General features: G+C 44.2%; 1 protein-coding gene across 3 annotated transcripts in view; it reads left to right on the top strand.

Moving 5' to 3' along the window:
• Positions 1 to 19,291, top strand: part of GALNT17 (polypeptide N-acetylgalactosaminyltransferase 17) — a 187,400-nt gene that overhangs the window by 161,428 nt on the left and 6,681 nt on the right. For all 3 annotated transcript variants that reach the window (XM_062631853.1, XM_062631861.1, XM_062631869.1), the window contains 3 exons: positions 10,438 to 10,623; positions 13,291 to 13,428; positions 14,733 to 14,828. In XM_062631853.1, the coding sequence (XP_062487837.1) occupies positions 10,438 to 10,623; positions 13,291 to 13,428; positions 14,733 to 14,828 (420 nt within the window). The remainder of the gene's footprint in view (positions 1 to 10,437; positions 10,624 to 13,290; positions 13,429 to 14,732; positions 14,829 to 19,291) is intronic.

Below are 19,291 nucleotides of genomic sequence, written 5' to 3'. Positions count from 1 at the left end.
CACCCAAAGCATGTCTACATCAATGAAATGCTGTGGCCTTTGTTAAACCAGCATCCAGCAGTGTGTACAAGTTCTGGCTGCTTGCTCTGGAAACTTCTGAAGATGAGAGAGAGTCCACAGCTGGATGGCCACCAGGGTAATTTAATGGTCTTGGATGGATCAAGCAGCTGCACCCCAGTTATCAGCCTGAATTCTGCCCCAAAGGACAGGGCTTCCAAATTTAAAATCACAGCTCCGGCTCAGTGGCTGTTCTGTTCTGATGGAGGATGTTTCAGGACCTGGCCACACTTGAAGGAGCGATACTCAACAGATGATGGTGCCTACCATGTTCAGATGAGCAGCTGTCAGCAGGTTGTTAATCTTTGAGAGCCTTTACAGAATGCTTTACCTGCACATGTACCCAAATTTAGCATCATTTTAAGTGGAGGTTGAAGGCTGGCTGTGACAGTCAGTTATCAGTGTGTCTGCTGATGATAGCTTCAGAGCCACAGCAATTGCTCAGGCTTTAAACTTTCATACTTGCTTTGAGTTGTAAAGTATTCATTATTTCAGAGTACACAGCGGCTCCACTGAAGAGGGGATTTTAACACTGCCAGAGAAAATAAGCAGATGGCAGAGGGAATGGCAGAAATATGACGGAGCTGCCTTACTCTCCAACCATCTGGTTTGGACCTTAGTTTAACTCGCACAGACCAAGTCCATCTGCAGCAGACTTGGTGCTGGGAGGAGGAGCCTGTTGGGCAGTAGCATCAGCAGCCTACAGATGAGGATCTGTCCTTAGTAAAATGGTCAGATGCTTTCTCCCCTCTATGGAGAAAGGGTCAGACAACAGCAAGGTTCCAAATCTCACCTGCCCTTCCTGAGCTGCCCCCAGTTGTTACTATGGTGGCATTCAGGTGTCTGTGGGAACATAGCATCACTCTTGGTCTTGGCACAACCAACAAACATGTTTTGCGCTGGGTCCATTCAGCCGTTGCAGACGTCACTTCATTTCATAGAATCAGAGACTTGTTTGGGTTGGAAGAGACCTTAAAGATCATCCAGTTCCAACCACCCAGCCATGGTCAGGGACACCTTCCACTAGACCTAAAATGAAGGTAGAGAGCCTTAGATAAACCTGACAACTTGTTTTCAGGATCCTTTCCAAGCATAATGAATGAGAAAGACTGTGGCAAAACCATTGGAGAGCTTAGGAAACATAGTCTGGCTTTGAGCACTGACAAGGCATGAAATACCTTGTGTGTGTGTGTCTGTATGTCCTCATAGGCATTCACCCCAAATAACAGACACACACAGACGCTGCATATGTTCCCTCCCTCTATATTTGCGTGCTCTAGTTTTAAACTCATTAGCTGTTCTTTTTGATGAGTTCCTGGAGCAGTTTTGTGCAGAGAGGATAGGCTGAGTCACATTCAATCCTATGAACAGCTCTGGAGGAGCTCGGCTTCCTTCCAGTGCCTTCCCCATCAGGGTCTGATGAGAGGGTATCTATAATTACACATCACAGAAGCTGCAGTCGTGATGTGCTGCAGTTAAGAGGACTGGGAAGAGCTCGGTGGAGCCAAGGTGCTGTCAGCTCAGGAGCTGCTCTATCACATGCCTGCCTCTCTCTGCATAAATAATTCTGGTTTAGAACTGCCTCTTATGGTTAAAGTGATATGTGGCACCTTCCCCCTTCCTCCTGCCTCTCCCCACATGGAATCACATTGGTCCGAAGAACTGTTGATGAATAATTTTCTCTCAAGGCTTTTTTGCTTGAAAAATAGATCAAAATTCTGCAGAACTCTTTATGCTATTTTACAGCTTTGACAGAAATGGTAATGGGAAAATGAGATCAAGATGCGTTCAGTACATTACTGGCACTAAAATAGTAAGAAAAAAAGAGCAACCTCTAAGTAGTTCAGGGTCAAATCCTGCAGGTAATTTCTGTGCTATGAGCATATGAAGCCCAGCATGTTGTTCTCCTTCTGAAAGGGCTTACAGGTTTTGTTGATGCTGTTTTTAAAGCACTTGTCTTTTATGAGTCTGCAATAATCTTTGCATTATACTATTACAACATAATCAGGTCCTTGTCAAGCTGCCAAGAATGATCAGATACCATCAGAGCACTGAGGAGTTTTAGTACTAAACTTATTAGGAGAGACCCAGATTTATACCATGATAGTTGAAAACCACTTCAGTGTGTAACTGGAGCTTTGTGCTCTGCAGGAATGCCTCAGCCATATGGGAGCTGGCAGTACAGATTTGGGCTTGAGCTCCAGCCAAGGATGGGAGTTCAGGTGTGAGAGCATCTCTGCAGTTTCACCAAGCATTCGAGAAGTGGATTTAAAGAATACTCTGTGCTCCTTTTTTTCTTTTTTTTTTTTTTAAGAGCTTTTTAAGTGCTAAAATGACAAAGCTGCAGTCACTCTGCTTTCTGTAGTTTAATTATGCAGCAATTAAAATATCAGTCCTGATGCACTGAGTAGCAAAATGCTTCTATTCAGCAGTTTTTCCAAGCCAAGAGGATGCAGACACTTGTCATTACAGCTAATCCTCCCTGTGCTGTGCCTTGTGATCAGTCTTTTAAAGGTACCTTCCCACCAAGCCTACGTATCTTATCTGGTAATAAACTCAAATCAATACCTGTTGTAGCAGGGAACGATGCACTGTTTAGAACAGGTTGTGTTGCATTTGTTGGAGAAGCACAGCATACATTTTTCATTGGAAAACCCTGCAGTTTGAGAAAACACAATTGCAGTGTGTATGTATTGCTCTCCTTGAACTGTGGCAGCACAGAGAAATCACTGCTTTGCATTGATGTGAAGCTTTCTTTATTCTAACATCTCCAATATGTCAAATGTTAAACTATTTATGTTCCTTGCTGAGTTAGGAGGATGAAAACTGTGGCTATTACCCAGTATTGCTGTAGGTTAGGATTTGTGGAGTGAATTGTGCACCTGAGTTCCACTCTTACTTGGCATTTTTAAGTGGCCATTATAACAAGAGTGAATTTAGTCGTCTCAGCAGGAAGGGAAAGACATTTGGACATTGCACAATCTGGACAATTCTGTTACTGGTCTGGCACAAGATAGAGAGGAACCTGTCCAAAGTGGTATTATCCATAAGGATAAAATGTCAGAAAAAGAATGCCGGAAAAGAAAAGTAAGTTACTGTTTTAAATGTAGTATTACCCTCTCCTCCCACTTCCATTCTCTGCTTGAATAGACATGGCCTGAGATGGTTGGGTTAGGAAATAGTCTATTCAGAAATCGTACTTTAAGGAGATGGCATGTGAATATGATTCCTGATGTGAGTGCTTAGCCCTGATCCTCTCGAAAAGGTTTTCCATAACCTTATGACAGAGAAGAAATCTGCAGGTTTAGCAACAAAATTCCTTTTCCCATTTCTGCTGCAGGATGCTGAGACTCTTTCACTTCTTCATAGAGGTTTCCAAAATCATGTATTAGTTGTTCAGGATGAAGCTGTGTTGAGATTTCCAAGAAGATGGTGTCTGTTGGGTCCATCAGTGCAAACACTGTCTCTGCCCACAAGGTGTTGCCTTCTTCTGAGATTGATGGACCAGAGGGTCTGTCCCTGCTTGTGCTTAGAAACACCGTGTGATTGTTTTAGTTGTGGTCTTGGCTAGAGATAGAACACTGCTGGATCTGTAGCAAAATAGCCTCAAGGGTGGTACATTCACTGCTCTAGTACAAATTCTCACACCACCAGTCCTCCCTTGATGTGATCTGTGAAAATCCATATATCTAAACTAAAAAGCAATTCTCTTCGAGTGCTTGTGTCCAACCTGAAGAGATCACTTGTACTGTATTCCACTGTGGTGGAAATAAAAGGTTCCCAAAGAGAGCTGATTCCTTCTCCTCGCCCCCCCCCCGGTGTGTGGTTTCCTAACTTACCTTCACGTAATTCAGCTGAACATTTACGCTGAAGTTCTTGCTGTGATGCTACATGAGATAGTGCAGTCACGATAGCTTGAAGGAGCACTTCAGGGATGATATATACATACATATATATATGTAAGTATATATAAAAATATAAAACATTATCCAGTTTGCTGTGTGTGAGAGTTGTGCAGCTTATGTTTGTCACCCATAAATAACTATTGCCTAACGGTGTGGAGGTGTTTAATCACCAGAATTTGAATCTAACAGGCTTCCTGTGGTTCACGTCTCTCACTGCCACATTACACAAGCCTTGCGCCAGGAACTTGAAGGTACTACTGCTGAGTTATATGTGTGTGTTCCAACCCATAAGGCTTTCCAGTGTTCAAGTAGTGTTCCTCAGGGGTCCTTGTTGGGGCTGGTGCTGTTTAACATCTTTGTTGACGACATGGACAGTGGGCAGTGCCCCATGTTGGCATTGCTTGCTCAAGTCTTGTCCCTACCAAAGAGTGGCAGCAGCCATGCTTTGGGCACAAGGGATTACAGAGGTTTTGTGGGAGTGACTTCGTCATCCCATTCCTGACTGCCTTGCTGCTCTGGCATCTTGGGGAGTGGGCCATTGCAGTGCGAGCTTGGCACTGGGGACATCCTCCTGTGGTGTCCTGCAGAGATGTGGGATGGAGCATGGCCAAAGTGGGAGCAGAGAGGATAGAAGCTGCTTCACCTACATAGCTGGAAATGTATCTGTACTTGTTTCTTCTAAGAAAAGGAATAATTTGAGGAGATACTGTCTCTCAGAACTATATGAGGGAGCATAGGGAGAAAATTTTTATTTCTGTGCCTTTTTTGCTGCTTCTCAATTTTATTATTTAGGTCTTTGTTCTGATACATTCCTTATTATTTTCACTGCCTTGGGTAATTGTGTTTTTCCCTTAACTTAGGAAGTTACTCTTAAAAGAAAGAAAGGGGGCCAAAGATAAAGCAAAGCTGTTAAATGGGAAATCTATTACTAATTAAGGCATAGTTTTGCTAATCGCCTTAGAAATAAAGTTATCAGCTGAAAAAGCCTGAAGTTTGTATAATGAAAGTTAGGAGCAGGTTTTTCCCCCCCTGTTTCCTTCTGTCACAGTGCATTCAGAGATTAAAAGTTTACCTCGCAGCCTCATCTTGACACCATTAGGCAGGATGTCTCTTTCCATTAACTGCAGGCAGGCTAAAGCTCTTCTAGGGTTTATTTCAGTCTGAATAGTTAAAATTTGGCAAAGTTCTAAGCAACTGAAGTCAGGATCCCTTAATGGGAGCTGTCAGTGTTCATCATAGATTTCATGTCATGCTCCAGCTAGAACACCAAGTTCAGGACCCAAGATAGTCATTGTCCCTTCTTATTTTCATTTTCATTTTTATTATTATTGCTATTATTATTATTGTTGTTGTTATTATTAATATCCCAGGGATGAGGAGGAAGCATTATATAAGCATTATATAAGGCAGCGGCACAGGGGCACCAACAGTATGGTGTCTCATCTGGAGATGCTAATGCTTGAGAGAAGAGGATGGTGTGCTGGGGCAGGACTCCATCCTGGCTCTCCACCAGGTGGAAGGGAGCAAGGGACCAGCCCCAGTTTTGCTTCTTATCTCACAGAAGTGCCCTCTTTTTGTTTTAATCTGTGACAAAGCAGATGGTGAGCCCCAATTCCCTGGTCTGGCTTGCAGGCACGTGAAGAGAAGTGGGATGTACGAGTGGTTCTTCCATCCCAGGGGAAGCAGACCCTGCACCGGTATTTTCTGATGAAAGTAGTCTCCTTAGGTTAATAATTTTCTCTTCTACTTCCGTGCCAATGGGCATCATGGCGTAGCAAGCGCTGCTTGCTGGAGAGGGGAGCAAGTATTTCTTATTATAGATGCATTAAAGTTCCATTATCAGAGTTCATTTTTCCACCCATCTTTTGCTTGAGCTGCGGCCATGCCTTCCCCTTTGTGTGCCTTTTGCTGCTCAGTGAGTGCTGGCTGGATGTCAGTGCTGTTGCCTCTGCACCCAAGGGAGGGAGCCCTGAGGCTCACCCTGCTCCATCGGGTGAACAGAGGGAGATATAGAGAAAGAACTGTCTGGTTGGTTCAAAGAACCAACCCTGACTATTCTGTGATTCTATAAGAAGCAGCTCTGACCTGCTGGAGAGGATGGGGTGGGATAAGGCAGTGATCAGCAACCAGCACCCAGTGATCAGCAACATCCTCCTGCTTGCCCCAAGTGCACCGAAACACATCCTCTGGATTGCTCCTTCACAGCAAACCAGACTTGTGAAGCACTAGGAGCCCTGGCACCACCAACCTTAAGGTATGGGGTGTATTTCTAGCCCTGCTCAATGAGGGAGCACAGATGATGCTAGTAGCACAAGACAGGCTTGCAGCACCATCCTGGGAGGTGGATCTCCTCTGGGTCACCCTTTTCTGCCTGTCTGGCACTGAGCAGATTGCCAAAAGCCCTTTTGTTTAAATAATGCTCCTTTGGAGTAATTGCTGGCTCTAGCAGACAGGAGCAAAGCAAATTGATAGCTGCAGAACATTTTTGAGGGCAAAAGGGATCACAGACAGTAATTGTTCTTCACTTAGAAAATTGGTTCTGCAGCTGCTGCAGTGAGCTGGTGAAGAGAAACTGGGATTTTCTTGCTGTCTCTATTACACGCACAAGGGACCGTCGGTACACTTGTGCTTTGTGAGCAGTCTGCCGTTCTTTCTCCGCTACCAAGAGTGCAGTAACCACAGGGAATGTGCACTTCCAACAGGCCTGGTCACTGTTGTTTCCCAGGTTGCTCCCAGACTCTGAGGTTACCCCTGTCCCAGGTGAAGGACACATCCTTAGAATTAAGATATGCAGAGTGCGCCATAGGAGCATCATAAAAACAACTTTGCTTTTGCAAATGAAGGCTGATGGCAGAGGAGATGCTGATGGCTTGGGTGGGAGGTATACATACACAAGAACTGTGCAGGTTGGCCAGGTTGGATGGGGCTAGGAGCAGTCTGGTCTAGTGGAAGGTGTCCCTGCCCATGGCAGGGGGTTGGAACTGGATAAGCTTTAAGGTCCCTTCCAATCCAAACAAGCCTGGGACAGGCTTCCCAGAGGGATCATGAAGTCTCCCTCTCTGGAGACATACAAACCTGCCTGGAGATGTTCCTGTGCAACCTGCAGTGGGTGGCCCTGCCTCGGCTGTGGGTTGGGATGGATGATCTCCAGACATCCCTTCCAACCCTAATGATTCTGGGATTCTAGGATTCTGTGATTTCATGTCTTGAGAGGAATCACTGCTTTTCCATGCTGAATTCGTAGGACAGTCACATTTTGCTTGGAAAATAATTGCAAGTGCATTACCCACCAGCTTTGTGAAAAGCACATCAAAGATCTCTGGGTGATGGATTTATCTCATGTTTTTTTCTGGGATTTCTTCCCTAGAATTTAGCATTAACCAATTATTTATAAGTCCAAGCATTTTTCTGTATGTTTGATTATTCCTGTGTGTAGACTGATGGAGAAGTTATTGAGTCACTGTCATTTGCTGAAGGGAAATGCTTCTATTTTTAATTCTGTGTCTCTTTATGGGTGGATGAATGGCAAGCTAATAGTCATGTTGAAATTTGAATGTCAGAAAACAAGGGAGAAACTTGAGGCTTGCTCTTTGTATTTAACCTGCTGTCTTACATACTCTGCCTTGAGTCTTTAAACATGCCTTTACATGCCATGCAGGCATATTTTATAAAACAAAGTGAGCATGATTTCATCCTTTGTAGGAAGCAAGAGAAAAGATTCTGACTTGTTAAATAGGCTAAACATGAATTAATTTGACAACACCTTATTTCTCTGATTGGTCTTAATGTTATGCTGGCTCTTGATTACCCATCTACTAAGAGGTAATTTCTCAAGGAATTAGCAGAAACAACATGCTGGACTGATTGTCCCGTTAATGCTGTTGCAGTAAATAGAGTACCTTTAGTTGCACTAAATAGAGTACCTTAAGGGACTGTAGATTTATTTGCCATGAACATGAAAAAACTACTTAATAGGAAGGTAATTTATTTGTTACAGTTCTTCGGTGGGACAACTGGCTGCTCAATAGGGACATAAGTGAAGGTTCCCAAAGAAGCTTCTGCCTTCAGGATCTGAGTGCCACAGGGATGAAGTTGCTGCAGGTTGGGACATCGGGGCATCAGCAAGGCAATGACTTCCAGCCTTGCTTGGAGGATGGAGGTCTGCTGGGCCCTTTTGGCTGTGGTGTCTTGCAGTTCATCTCACTGTGGCACCAAGAGAACAAAGTCTGTGGCCTTTCCCTGGGCCATTCACTGCTCCACAGTCATTGCTAATGCAAGGATAAAGCATCACTGAGCTTGTAGGGCAACTATACCTCATGCTTTGTGGCTGTGGAGGATGTCCTTGGGATTGCAGCCCCTGTGGACCTGTTCACATGTATTTTTGGATGCCAGCAGGACCAGACAGTCCTTGCCAGGCCACATGGGAGCCAGCAGCATCTTCCTGGGGCCATCATTTACTCCTCTGTACGCTGAGGTCAGTGATGTCAGGTGTGACTTGGCATTTCCAGTGTAATAGGTCTCCTTTTTGTTGCCAACAGAAATGTTTATAAATGCCTTGTAAAAATAGATTTTTATTATTTATAATGGTGATTTAGATTTTATTTAGGAGATGGCCTTAACTTTCATAAGTGCCTTTTCCAAATTAGATTTTTATTGAGCTGTCTGGAACTGGCTTGATGATACGTATCTAGCCAGTGCCCTTTGCACAATGCCCAATGCTTTTTTCTCTCTCGGGTTATTACAATATGTGCATTTCAATATAGTTTGCATAGATATTCCAGAAATGTAGGAAAGCTGTCAGGTGTAAAGCCATGTGTATTATTTAACTAAATGTAATCGTGCACTTCTGCTGCTAGAGGCAAGCTTGCTGGGAAATGACATTTTTAATAAGATCATGTTTTTTACACATTAAAAATAATTATTCTGACCTCAAATCAGGACAGAATCTACCAAAACCCCCAAACTCGAAACCAGATGGTGCTGGGCCCCTTCCAGGACTGGCAGTTTTATTCAGCGTTGTGACTGAACCCAGCAGCTTTGGGAGCACCCAAGAGCAGACCTCGATGCTCCTCATTCACCAAGACATTGAGAAACTGGGAACTGAGCAGGCAAGAAACACTGCCAAACTATTGCCTTAGGAATATTCCCTTAGATACATATATATTTTTCTTTAGAACTACCTTGTTCGCTTCTTACTTGCTTTGCCAGCATGTGGCCTGTTGCAAGACTTCAGGCAGACCTTGTGGAATTCCCAGAGGTGAGCGTGGTTGCGGCTGGACAGGAGGGATGGACATGCCCCTCATCTTGGAATTGAGCCCTGAATTCACTCTGGAGCCATGAAGTTGTATTTAAAGGTGTTTGGAAAGGTCGAACAGCAGAACAGGAGGAAATTGGGAATTTTTCTCCATGTTAATGCACCAGCTAATAAAATAGGGCTCTGTTTCTTTGATGTAGGCTCCTGTATTCTGCAGCAGTCCAGGTGAGAACAGCACAAGTAGCAGGATTACCCCAAGGGAAGACGTCTTCCTGATGTACTGCCCCTTGCCCATGTCACCTGGGCTTGCGATGTCCATGTGCCCACTAAACCCACTGCTTAGAGATGAAAAAGGGTAGATGATACAGTCCAGGAGGCTGCTGGTGCTGCTGGGAGAGCGGGTTGACCAGGGCCGCTCTCCCAGGTAAAGGTGGTGATAAAAGGTGGTGAGCCTGGAAGAGATCCCAGAAATGATGGGTGTTACAACAACTGCAAAATGATAACAGAAAGCAGACTTCAAAATAGGCAAAAGTGGGACTATTTGGCCTCTTTGGCATATGCGTTTGTGACGATTGCCCAGTGCCTGGTGTCCTGGATATGCATCTTTAATTTAAGATAAGTAATTTCTTGGTAAGGACAGACACGGAGGGAAGAACCCAGGTATGGCAAATCTTCCTGCAAAAATTCCTTTTCTGTGTGATAAAAGGAAGATCTCCAAAATCTCAAAAGATTTTATTAACTTGTACACTGTGATTTATGGGAATTTTAAACAGCACGTGAAAGAAAAATAATGAACAAATGGTTTCAAGTGGGAGAAATCTGTGCCTGCCATATGTTTCACTGAGTCATTGCCTGTGCAGGAGGAGATCTTGCAATTGTTTCAACTCTTCCAGTCGCTAATCCTTTTTATTTAGTAGCAGCATCACTGTAAACTCAGCACCCAGTCCTGTGATGCATTAATACCATGTGCTGGATGGATATAGGCTGGATCCCTCTAAAGCTGACACATGTTTTGCTCTGGGCACAGGTTAAATTCTCTGTGTCTCGCCATTGAGCAAAGACCAAACCTGGCCATGTTTCCAGTTGCCAGCAAGATGCTGTGATGCTCTGTGCTCACCAGGACATTATAGAAACCTCTGAACCCACCAGTTATCTCTTGTTAATGTCTGTGTGACCTTTTGCTGAGCCCCTTGCTGATGGTGCTGTGTGATTGTGTTGCAGGTGTGGCTGTGTGGTGGCAGCATGGAGGTCCTGCCCTGCTCCAGGGTGGCTCACATCGAGCGCAAGAAGAAGCCCTACAACAACAACATTGGTTTCTACACCAAGCGCAATGCGCTGCGGGTGGCCGAGGTGTGGATGGATGACTACAAGTGGCACGTGTACATTGCATGGAACCTGCCCCTGGAGGTATGGCCGTTGCACCTGTGTCTTTAGGTACAAACCAACTTTCTTGGGTTAAAGACTTGTGTTTGTAGGCTGCCCCAGAAGCTGTGGCTGCCCCATTCCTGGCAGTGTTCAAGGCCAGGTTGGACGGGACTTGGAGCAACCTGCTCTAGTGGAAGGGGTTGGAACTGAATAAATGGGTACTGGGGAGGGGGGAGGCAGCAGTGCTCACCAGGTTATGGATAAGGTGAGGATTCAGGGTGCCTTGCACCCTGACACCCACTCCACTCGCAGTGTACTTGAGCATGAGCGCTGGGCAGCTGTATTCAAGTGTGAAGAAAAACCATTGCCATGAGTGGCCAGACCCCATGTGAGCAGTTATTTACAACCACCCTTTTGGTGCTGAAAAGACACATGAAATACACCTTGCAGGTCACACCCCTGCAGCGAGCTCCTGTGGTCCTGATGCTGCTGCAGCAGTGCTGTGCTCTGGGCAGTTTAAAAAGCATTAAAACATAAAAGCATGAGCTGCTGCTTCTGAGGAAAGGTTACATCTGGGGAGAGCTACTGGCATTTAGAGCCATGGGAGTGGCAATGTTGTACTGCATTAGAGAACAACAGGTACCTTTGAAGGGTCGATGAGCAGCCTGTGCTACTGCTGGTTTGTAGTCCTGGGGGTGGTGAGGAGTCCAGGATTAGTTTATTGTTAAGAAATAGATGAATAGAGATGGAAATAAATGCCTTTTACCCACTGAGCTGCAAGAGGGCACTGGCTGTGGTGGGCACCACTCCAAGCATTCAGAGTTGCTTGCAGGACTGAGTCATTTCAGATCTATCTTAAAGGTTGCAAGTCCCAGATGTCCATAGGCAGGGATCATAAATTACTATGGGTCCAGCACTGTACCTAGGTTTGATTCCTTTTTAGAGGTGAAACACCATGCTCTTGCTCAGAAACAGCTTTGGAGGGTGGCAGAAAGGGATTAAAATCCCCTGGGAAGACACAGTTCCTGTGTGGCTTGGAAAAGGCAGCATCTCACAAACTGTAGCTAGGGCTGGGAAAACACATCTGAGTTACTCTAAAACCAGTCTGAGGTACTTACATAGACCAGATTCAAGTTTAGAGAAGCCTTGTGTGACTTGGTATTGTGCAGGGGTTTATGGATATACACAGAATTATTTTGTGAAGCTGCTATATTCAAAACCAAGCCAAACCCCTTGCACTGAGTATTTCAGGTCCTGCTTTGCTCTGCATCCCACCTTGCCCACTCAGACTTCAGCCTGTCCTCCCTGTCTACACTGAATCATCTTTATTTTTACCTGTGACCTACCAGTTGTGCATTAAATTGGTATCTTCTCTAAAGCAGAGTGAATAATTCATTAGAAGGTCATTACAAGCGTTGTAATGGAAAATTGCTTTCCCAGCTGTATTTAATGATCATGGTAAAAGACAAGAATAGGAGCTACAATAGAGTTGGAACCCAGACACCTGTAGGAAGGAGTAAAAGAGGCTGCTGCAATGTGCCTTTGGTTTCCTTCACCTGACTGCTGCATTAGTTCCCTGGATTCTGTAATGGAATAAAATGTTAAAAGGGGGCAGCTCCCTTCAGGCCCTGCTCCTGGCTCTGTGAGATTATTCCTCTGGGGACAGATACCGTAGCTTTGTCTGCTTTTAAATCATCTCGAGCTGTGGGGTTCCTCTGTGTCTCCAGGGAGACTATTTCACCAGGCAATTGTCCAAATTGTCAAGAGGTTTTTCTGAGGTTCAGCCTTAACTTCTCTTCCCCTGTAATTTTTGTCCTTTATTCTTAGCTATCTGCCTCTGTTATATATGAATCTTACATTTTTCTCTCCTCTTTTCTCTCTACCCCTTATTTGATACCTTTTAAGGGTGTGTAAGGGGAAGGGTTTTGGTGGTCAGAGCACAGGCGGGGGTTTGCATTTCCAGGATTCAGCGTGGAAGTCTTTTAAATCCTCATGTACATTTACCCACTGAGCTCTCCTGGGAGTCCTGTATGTCAATACCTAAACAGGAGGTGAGCTCTTTTAAAAGTACTTTGTTCTTGTGCCTGTTGGCAGATTCAGTCTTTCTCAAATGGATCCAAAGCCCAAGGGAATCCATGACAATACTGAAGATTCACCTCTGTTGTACTGCACTTTTCCTTCATAACTTTTTCTCCTCTGTTTGGGAGGGCTGGAGCATCTCCCTTATGGAGACAGGCTGAGAAAGTTGAGATTGTTCAGCTTGGAGAAGCTGTGTGGAGACCTCAGAGCAGCTTCCAGTATCTGAAGGGGGCCTACAAGGATGCTGTAGAGGGTCTCTTCATCAGGGACTGTAGTGACAGGACAAGGGGGAATGGGTTTAAACTTAAAGCGGGAAGTTCAGGTTAGATATAAGGCAGAAGCTCTTCCCTGTGAGGGTGCTGAGGCGCTGGCACAGGGTGCCCAGAGAAGCTGTGGCTGCCGCATCCCTGGCAGTGTTCAAGGCCAGGCTGGACACAGGGGCTTGGAGCAACCTGCTCTAGTGGAAGGTGTCCCTGCCTGTGGCAGGGGGTTGGAACTGGATGATCTTAAGGTCTTTTCCAACCAAAATCATTCTGTGATCCTATGATATCAAACATCAGTGAAATCCTCTCCTTTTAACCTTTTTTTAAGACTACTCGTTCAGTGACATGATGTGTCTTTATTTTTCAGAATCCAGGTATCGATATTGGGGATGTTTCTGAGAGAAAAGCATTGAGGAAGAGCTTGAAGTGTAAAAATTTCCAGTGGTACCTGGACCATGTTTACCCAGAAATGAGAAGATACAACAACACCATCGCTTATGGCGAGGTAATTACGGCTGAGTAGTCCCTTAGAGCAGACTGGTAATATTTACAGCTGGTGAGTCTCTGATGAGAAGTAGCCTTAAAGGAGAGGAATGGGATTCAAAACACATGCTCTCTGTGCATAGTTACATAAATTTGTATAAGTCTTTCCACAGTTCCTTCTAAAAAGCTATTTTGAGGATTTATTTCTGAGCTTAGAAACCATATACAGTAAAATATTTTAATACTTCATTTACTGAACTGACAGAAAATTATCTATATTACCCATTGACTCCATGGATTAAGCAGCTGTACGTATATTTTTGATACATAGCCGTCTTATAAAACCTTTTGACTTAAACTGAGCCTGATTCCTTACAAGGTCTCTGTAGGATACAGTGCATTGTCACAACAGCTTAAGGATGAGATAAAATAAGGAGACTTAATTCAATCTCTCTTGGCTTTGAGACCGTACTGAGAATATAAACCCACGCATTTATGGGAACTAATAGTACTCTGTTGCAGTAGGTCTCATGGAATAGTGGCAGTTTGAGAAGGCTCCTTGAAGCACAGCCTGGGCACCCCACATGGGCATTAATTTTAAGAAAGATTTATTATCAAAGCAACTTAAACCCTGCAAGCTAAAACTTCCCAAAAAGTGCTATTTCCAGAGCACTTATTGTATCATTAATCATACTATTTTCACATTTTCAGAGGCATTGCTGCAGTTTCCCTACATGGGGAGCCTGGAGAGGGGGCAGCTCTGCGTTGACAGACCTGGTGGCTGGGGTTCAGTAGGCACTGAGCCTTTGTAGCATGAATCCAACACTTCCATGCTTCCTCTGAAGTGTGTCCTTCAGTACTTGACAACTGGTTTGCCATCTCTGTGTCCCCTCCTGAATCCCTGTGACAATGCAGAGGGGCTCCTTGTGCTCCCTGGACATTTTTTGACTTGCTGCCTTTTTGAGCACTTTGAGATTTAGACAAAATACATGTGACTCTGCACTGATTTCAGGCTCCTGGCAACAGGCTGAGAGCAGCCTAAAACTGTGTTTGTTACCACCACACATGACCAAATACGAAGAAAACTGTATTAGAGGAAGTTGGCTCCTTTGAATAGTGATTTTTATATAAAAGCAGTCATCATTAGGCCTTGTATTTAAAGAAAACATATGGCACACTAAACCCTTCTCTGCCTGATTATGCCTAGTGATATAGCACCGTCTATTCTTTCTATAGCTGAAGAGGCTGGAGCCATTGCTGCTCATCAGTTTATTGCTCATCTCCAAAGAGACAGGGCTGTATAACTGCACTTTTTATTTCTTACAGCTTCGAAACAACAAGGCAAAAGATGTCTGCCTTGACCAGGGCCCCCAGGAGAACCACACAGCAATACTGTACCCGTGCCACGGCTGGGGACCGCAGGTGAGGATTTAATGTGCTGGGATCGTGTGTGGTGAGAGCAGGAGGTACCCTGCAAAGGCTTCATGGACAGAGTATGGATGTGCAGCTTGTCTGTTGCCTTCACTCTTTAATGCACGAGGCCAGCCTTCTTCTTAAAGATGCCTCAGATACAAAGATGCATTTTCCCAGCTACTCTTAGAGAAGCTATTTTCTGGATTACCATAATCATGCCAGAGTTGCAAGTAAAAGCATCATTTGAAAAAGTCTTCCAGACCAGGGTAAATAATACTGAAGACAAATAGCCAAAGAGCAGAGCATACACAAACAGAGCATTTAAAACCTTTCCTTTCTCTTTCACCCAGCAGAGTAAAAACATATCAACTGGGTAAAGAAAACAAGCAGTGCTTTTTATCTGAGTGACAATTAGCCATTTCAGCTTGGCTGGGATTTAGTGTAGTCTAGTTTTCTAGCACTCCTTTTACCTCTCCAGAAGTTTTTGAGCAAACCAAAAGCTTCTTATCCTAATGTTAATCTTATTCCAGATTAAAAATCATCGTTCCAAGATTCATTCTAAATCTCATATCTTCATAGAATCACAGACTGGTTTAGAAGGGTTTTTAAAGCTCATCCAGCTCCAACCCCTGCCACAGGCAGGGACACCTTCCACTAGAGCAGGTTGCTCCAAGCCCCTGTGTCCAACCTGGCCTTGAACACTGCCAGGGATGGGGCAGCCACAGCTTCTCTGGGCACCCTGTGCCAGCGCCTCAGCAGCCTCACAGGGAAGAACTTCTGCCTAAGAGCTCATCTCAGTCTCCCCACTGGCAGGTTAAAGCCATTCCCCCATGTCCTGTCCCTATAGGCCCTTGTCAAAAGCCCCTCTCCAGATTTCTTGCCAGCCTCCTTTAGCCATTGAAAGGCCACAGTAAGATATCACCAGAGCTTTCTCTGTCTTCTTTTAGAGGATTAGTGGATGTGCCAGGTACTGAAAGTTATTGATGATGGACTAATTCAGTCTCTTCTGTAGTTTTATCTCCTACCGTGTTTTAAGAAGAAAGCAGCATGGGAATGTTGGTGGATCCATCAGCACAGACCTGGAACAAAATGCAGCACAAGAATTACAATGGGATCTTAAAGTTTTCTTTCATTACCAAAACCCTACCTGACCTCTCTGAAGCCGCAGAGTAGCAGCACGTGTTTTTCTGGTGTTTTAGCTCTATCCAGTGAGGCCCTGAGTATTTTAACATCAGGATTTGTTGTGTGTACCTGACTTAAATGTCCTGATTTTGCTTGCATTTCCCATGTAAATGCTCTAGCTATCTATATGGGAAATCTAGCCAAGGCAGGGAAGTTGCAGATTATGGGTGCTACTGTCGCTGTTTGCGTGGTGTGTAGTGGCAATGGGTGGAAACAGGATTAAATTCATTGATCATAGGTTCATTTTCAGCTAAAAAAAAAAAGCAGCATTGTTCAAGTGATGGAAATGCATAAAGAGCCTGTTCTTGCAGTATGGACACCCTGGGATTTGCAGGCTCACCAGGACTAAGTAATCCCAAAGCTCATCTGAGCCTGAACTGCAAACTTCAGGAGCCACCTGAGCCAAGGAGCCAGCTGCAGGAGTCCTTTGAGGTAGACACAAATCTCACTTGGGTTTATCGTTGCGTTTAAACAAAGATCAGTCAACTGTGGCTGATGGAGTCACTGCTAAATATAACCTAGCTGTTGCTTAAATGCACACAGGTTTTTTTCTTAAATGGCACAAACTGCTTTTTGGACTTCCTGGATAGAAACTTGAACCTCTAAGTGCGTTATAGTATGAGAAACTGAATTAGCCTGACATTGTCTGCTAACCCTGGGCTTTAAGATGAATGGCTAAAAGCAGATTATTTATTTTTCCCTTAGCTGTTTTTGTGATTAAACTTAACAATGTTTTCTTTTCCTACCTGATGTTCAAGTCAAACCTTGCAGTGCTGCTGGCTCCCTTCAGCTCACCTGTTGTGTGAGCTCAGCACTGATTTTTCTTCCTGGTCTTCCACCTCCACGTTTTCCCTTCCCTCTGCAGCTGAGGGCCAGTTCTTGGCAGTTCTTTTGTTTTGTGATACCTTCAATTAGTTTAACTCCTTGAAAATGCTTTTAAAAGTAGCTAACGGTAAGTGCAGAAGCTTTGAAATTAGCCTTTTGCAGAAGCACGGGCGCCACATGAAAGAAATTGGACTTTTCACTGCTACTGTTTAATTAATGGGCTGTGTGTTGTAAGTTATTGCTGGGAATATAATTAGAAGCAGTGTAAACACGTTGTTCAAATAACTCACTGCTTTATATATATATATATGTATATACATAGCAGCCTTCCAGTATCTGAGAGAAGCCTAAAAGGATGAGAGAGGGACTCTTCATGAGGAGGGTAGCAGTAAGACAAGGGGTAATGGGTTCCCTTCCAGCCCAAACCAGGCTATGATTTTATGATTGTGTGTATATCAAAAGCACACAAGGAGTTGCATCTGAAAACACACACAGGGTTGCCTGTGCTCAATGTTCATGTATTTTCCTAAACTCTCCACTTCTTTCCTTGATACGGTGTCCCATTACATATGTGTTTAAATGCATTTCACAACTAAGGAGCAAGTTCCTCAGCTGTGGTGGGTGAGGGTGAGGTGTAGGCTCCCTGCTGCCATTTGGCACAAAGGCAGCAGTGTCGTGGGTCCTGTCCCTGCCATGCCAGGCAGTGTTGGGTTTTTGTTGGAAGTCTTCACTCTGTAAGTCCATTCCCATGCCATTCTCCTGTATCTGTAGGTGAGCAGTCCAACTCAGAGAGAGGGGGAATGGCCTACTCTGTAGGGAAAGATGTGTCCAGTTCAAGGGAGGGCAGCTTGTATTATATCCTGAGTTTCTGCTGATGACTGCTAATTGGCTCAAGCTGTGTGTAGCATTCAGCTCAACACAGTTAGGTGCAATGAATCCCATACAGAATGCTGAATGCAGATGAGACCTTGGCCTCTGTTATAGCATCCATCAGTGGGGGGAATTCTTGTTTTTCTCTTGTTTTCTCTGTAGCTTTCCATTTCCCTGCATTCATTCACTTCCAGGTCAAACCAGTATCAGGTTTCATGATGAAGTATCCTTTTATCCTGTAATTATATTGAGCCTGCTCGTGGGTTTTTTTCCTTCCTGATGGCTTCATCCTTTAAGCAATACATCATGAAAACACCTTGCCGTAATGATCTATTACACTAATAATACAGTAATACCTCATTGGAGTGACAGAACTATGGTGATATATTAAGGTGATAGAAAGCACTATAATACTATAAAACTTAAGATAATGTTCACCCAGCAGAGCATTTCATTTAATTATAGGATAAAATATGTTTTGCCCATTTAAGCATCAGAACTTGAGAACAAAACCATCAATACTGAGATCATCAGGGACAAGTATCAAGGGTGACAAAATAGCACATGGGATTAAATTGTGTTAAAAACCCTTGGCTTTACTTATGGTTACTAATTGATGATCTGCTCAGTGCAAAAAGGAAGCTAAACAGCCCTAAATTATTTTCCGATAGAGTCAATGAAGGTCATCAAGGCTTTTATTTCCCAGGTGCTAAGACATCTAATTAACTTCCTCTCATCCCTGAGATGCAGCCAGCCAGCAATAATAATTAAAGAAGATGTATTGCTGGTGGAAGTTTGAAGATGGGAGATGAGTGCAAGTGATCCACTGCGAACATGTGGGGCCGTGCGCCCACTGCTCTGACAGCATCAGTGGGGGCTGTGGGACCCCTCAAGGCCAAGTAGCTCCCCAAAGTGGTACCTGAAGCTTTGCAAGATGCAGTTTTATCTGTTCATAAGAGGCTGTGGGTATGGATCAGTGTTTCTGTCTGGGGATGTGGCTTTTGGCTACTCTTGATAAAGAGGTTTAAGACCTCATCAATATTAACCACTTTTAAATGGTCATATGTTAATATATATATATAAATGTTAATATTTTTAAACTGGTTTTCTCTGGTCCTTTCTCTTGGTCTTTCCCTTTCCTGTGCCAGGCTGGTAACACCTTCAGGTGTTTCCTCAGGCTGGTACCTGCATGTTTGTCTTTTTCTGGCTGGACTGTCTGTATTCTTCACTATTGAGGTCGTGCCTGGCTTGGTCTGCTTTTTGGAGCTGGCAAACCTGCTTAGCAGGCAGTGGAATGTAGGACAGATCACTTTAAAGGACAGATATATTGGCGGGAGGCAACCTGGTCTAGTGGAAGTTGTCCCTGCCCGTGGCAGGGGGTTGGATCTGGATGAGCTTTAAGGACCCTTCCAACCCAAACCAATCTATGATTCTCTGATCTTATTCACTAAACAGAGATCATTGTCCAGGGCTGTGCTGGCTGCCTGGAAACAGGCAAGTTTGCTTGTAATGCTGAGTTGTTGAGTTGGTGCAATGCTGCAACCACTGAGAAAGTTTTAATAACAACAATACATGTAATTTACTGATATTATAAA

Source organism: Pezoporus occidentalis, unplaced genomic scaffold (assembly GCF_034315485.1).
Source record: "Pezoporus occidentalis ecotype Australia unplaced genomic scaffold, CSIRO_AGI_Poc_V1 ctg110, whole genome shotgun sequence".
NCBI lineage: Eukaryota > Metazoa > Chordata > Aves > Psittaciformes > Psittacidae > Pezoporus > Pezoporus occidentalis.
This window is presented reverse-complemented; position numbering and strand designations above follow the sequence as displayed.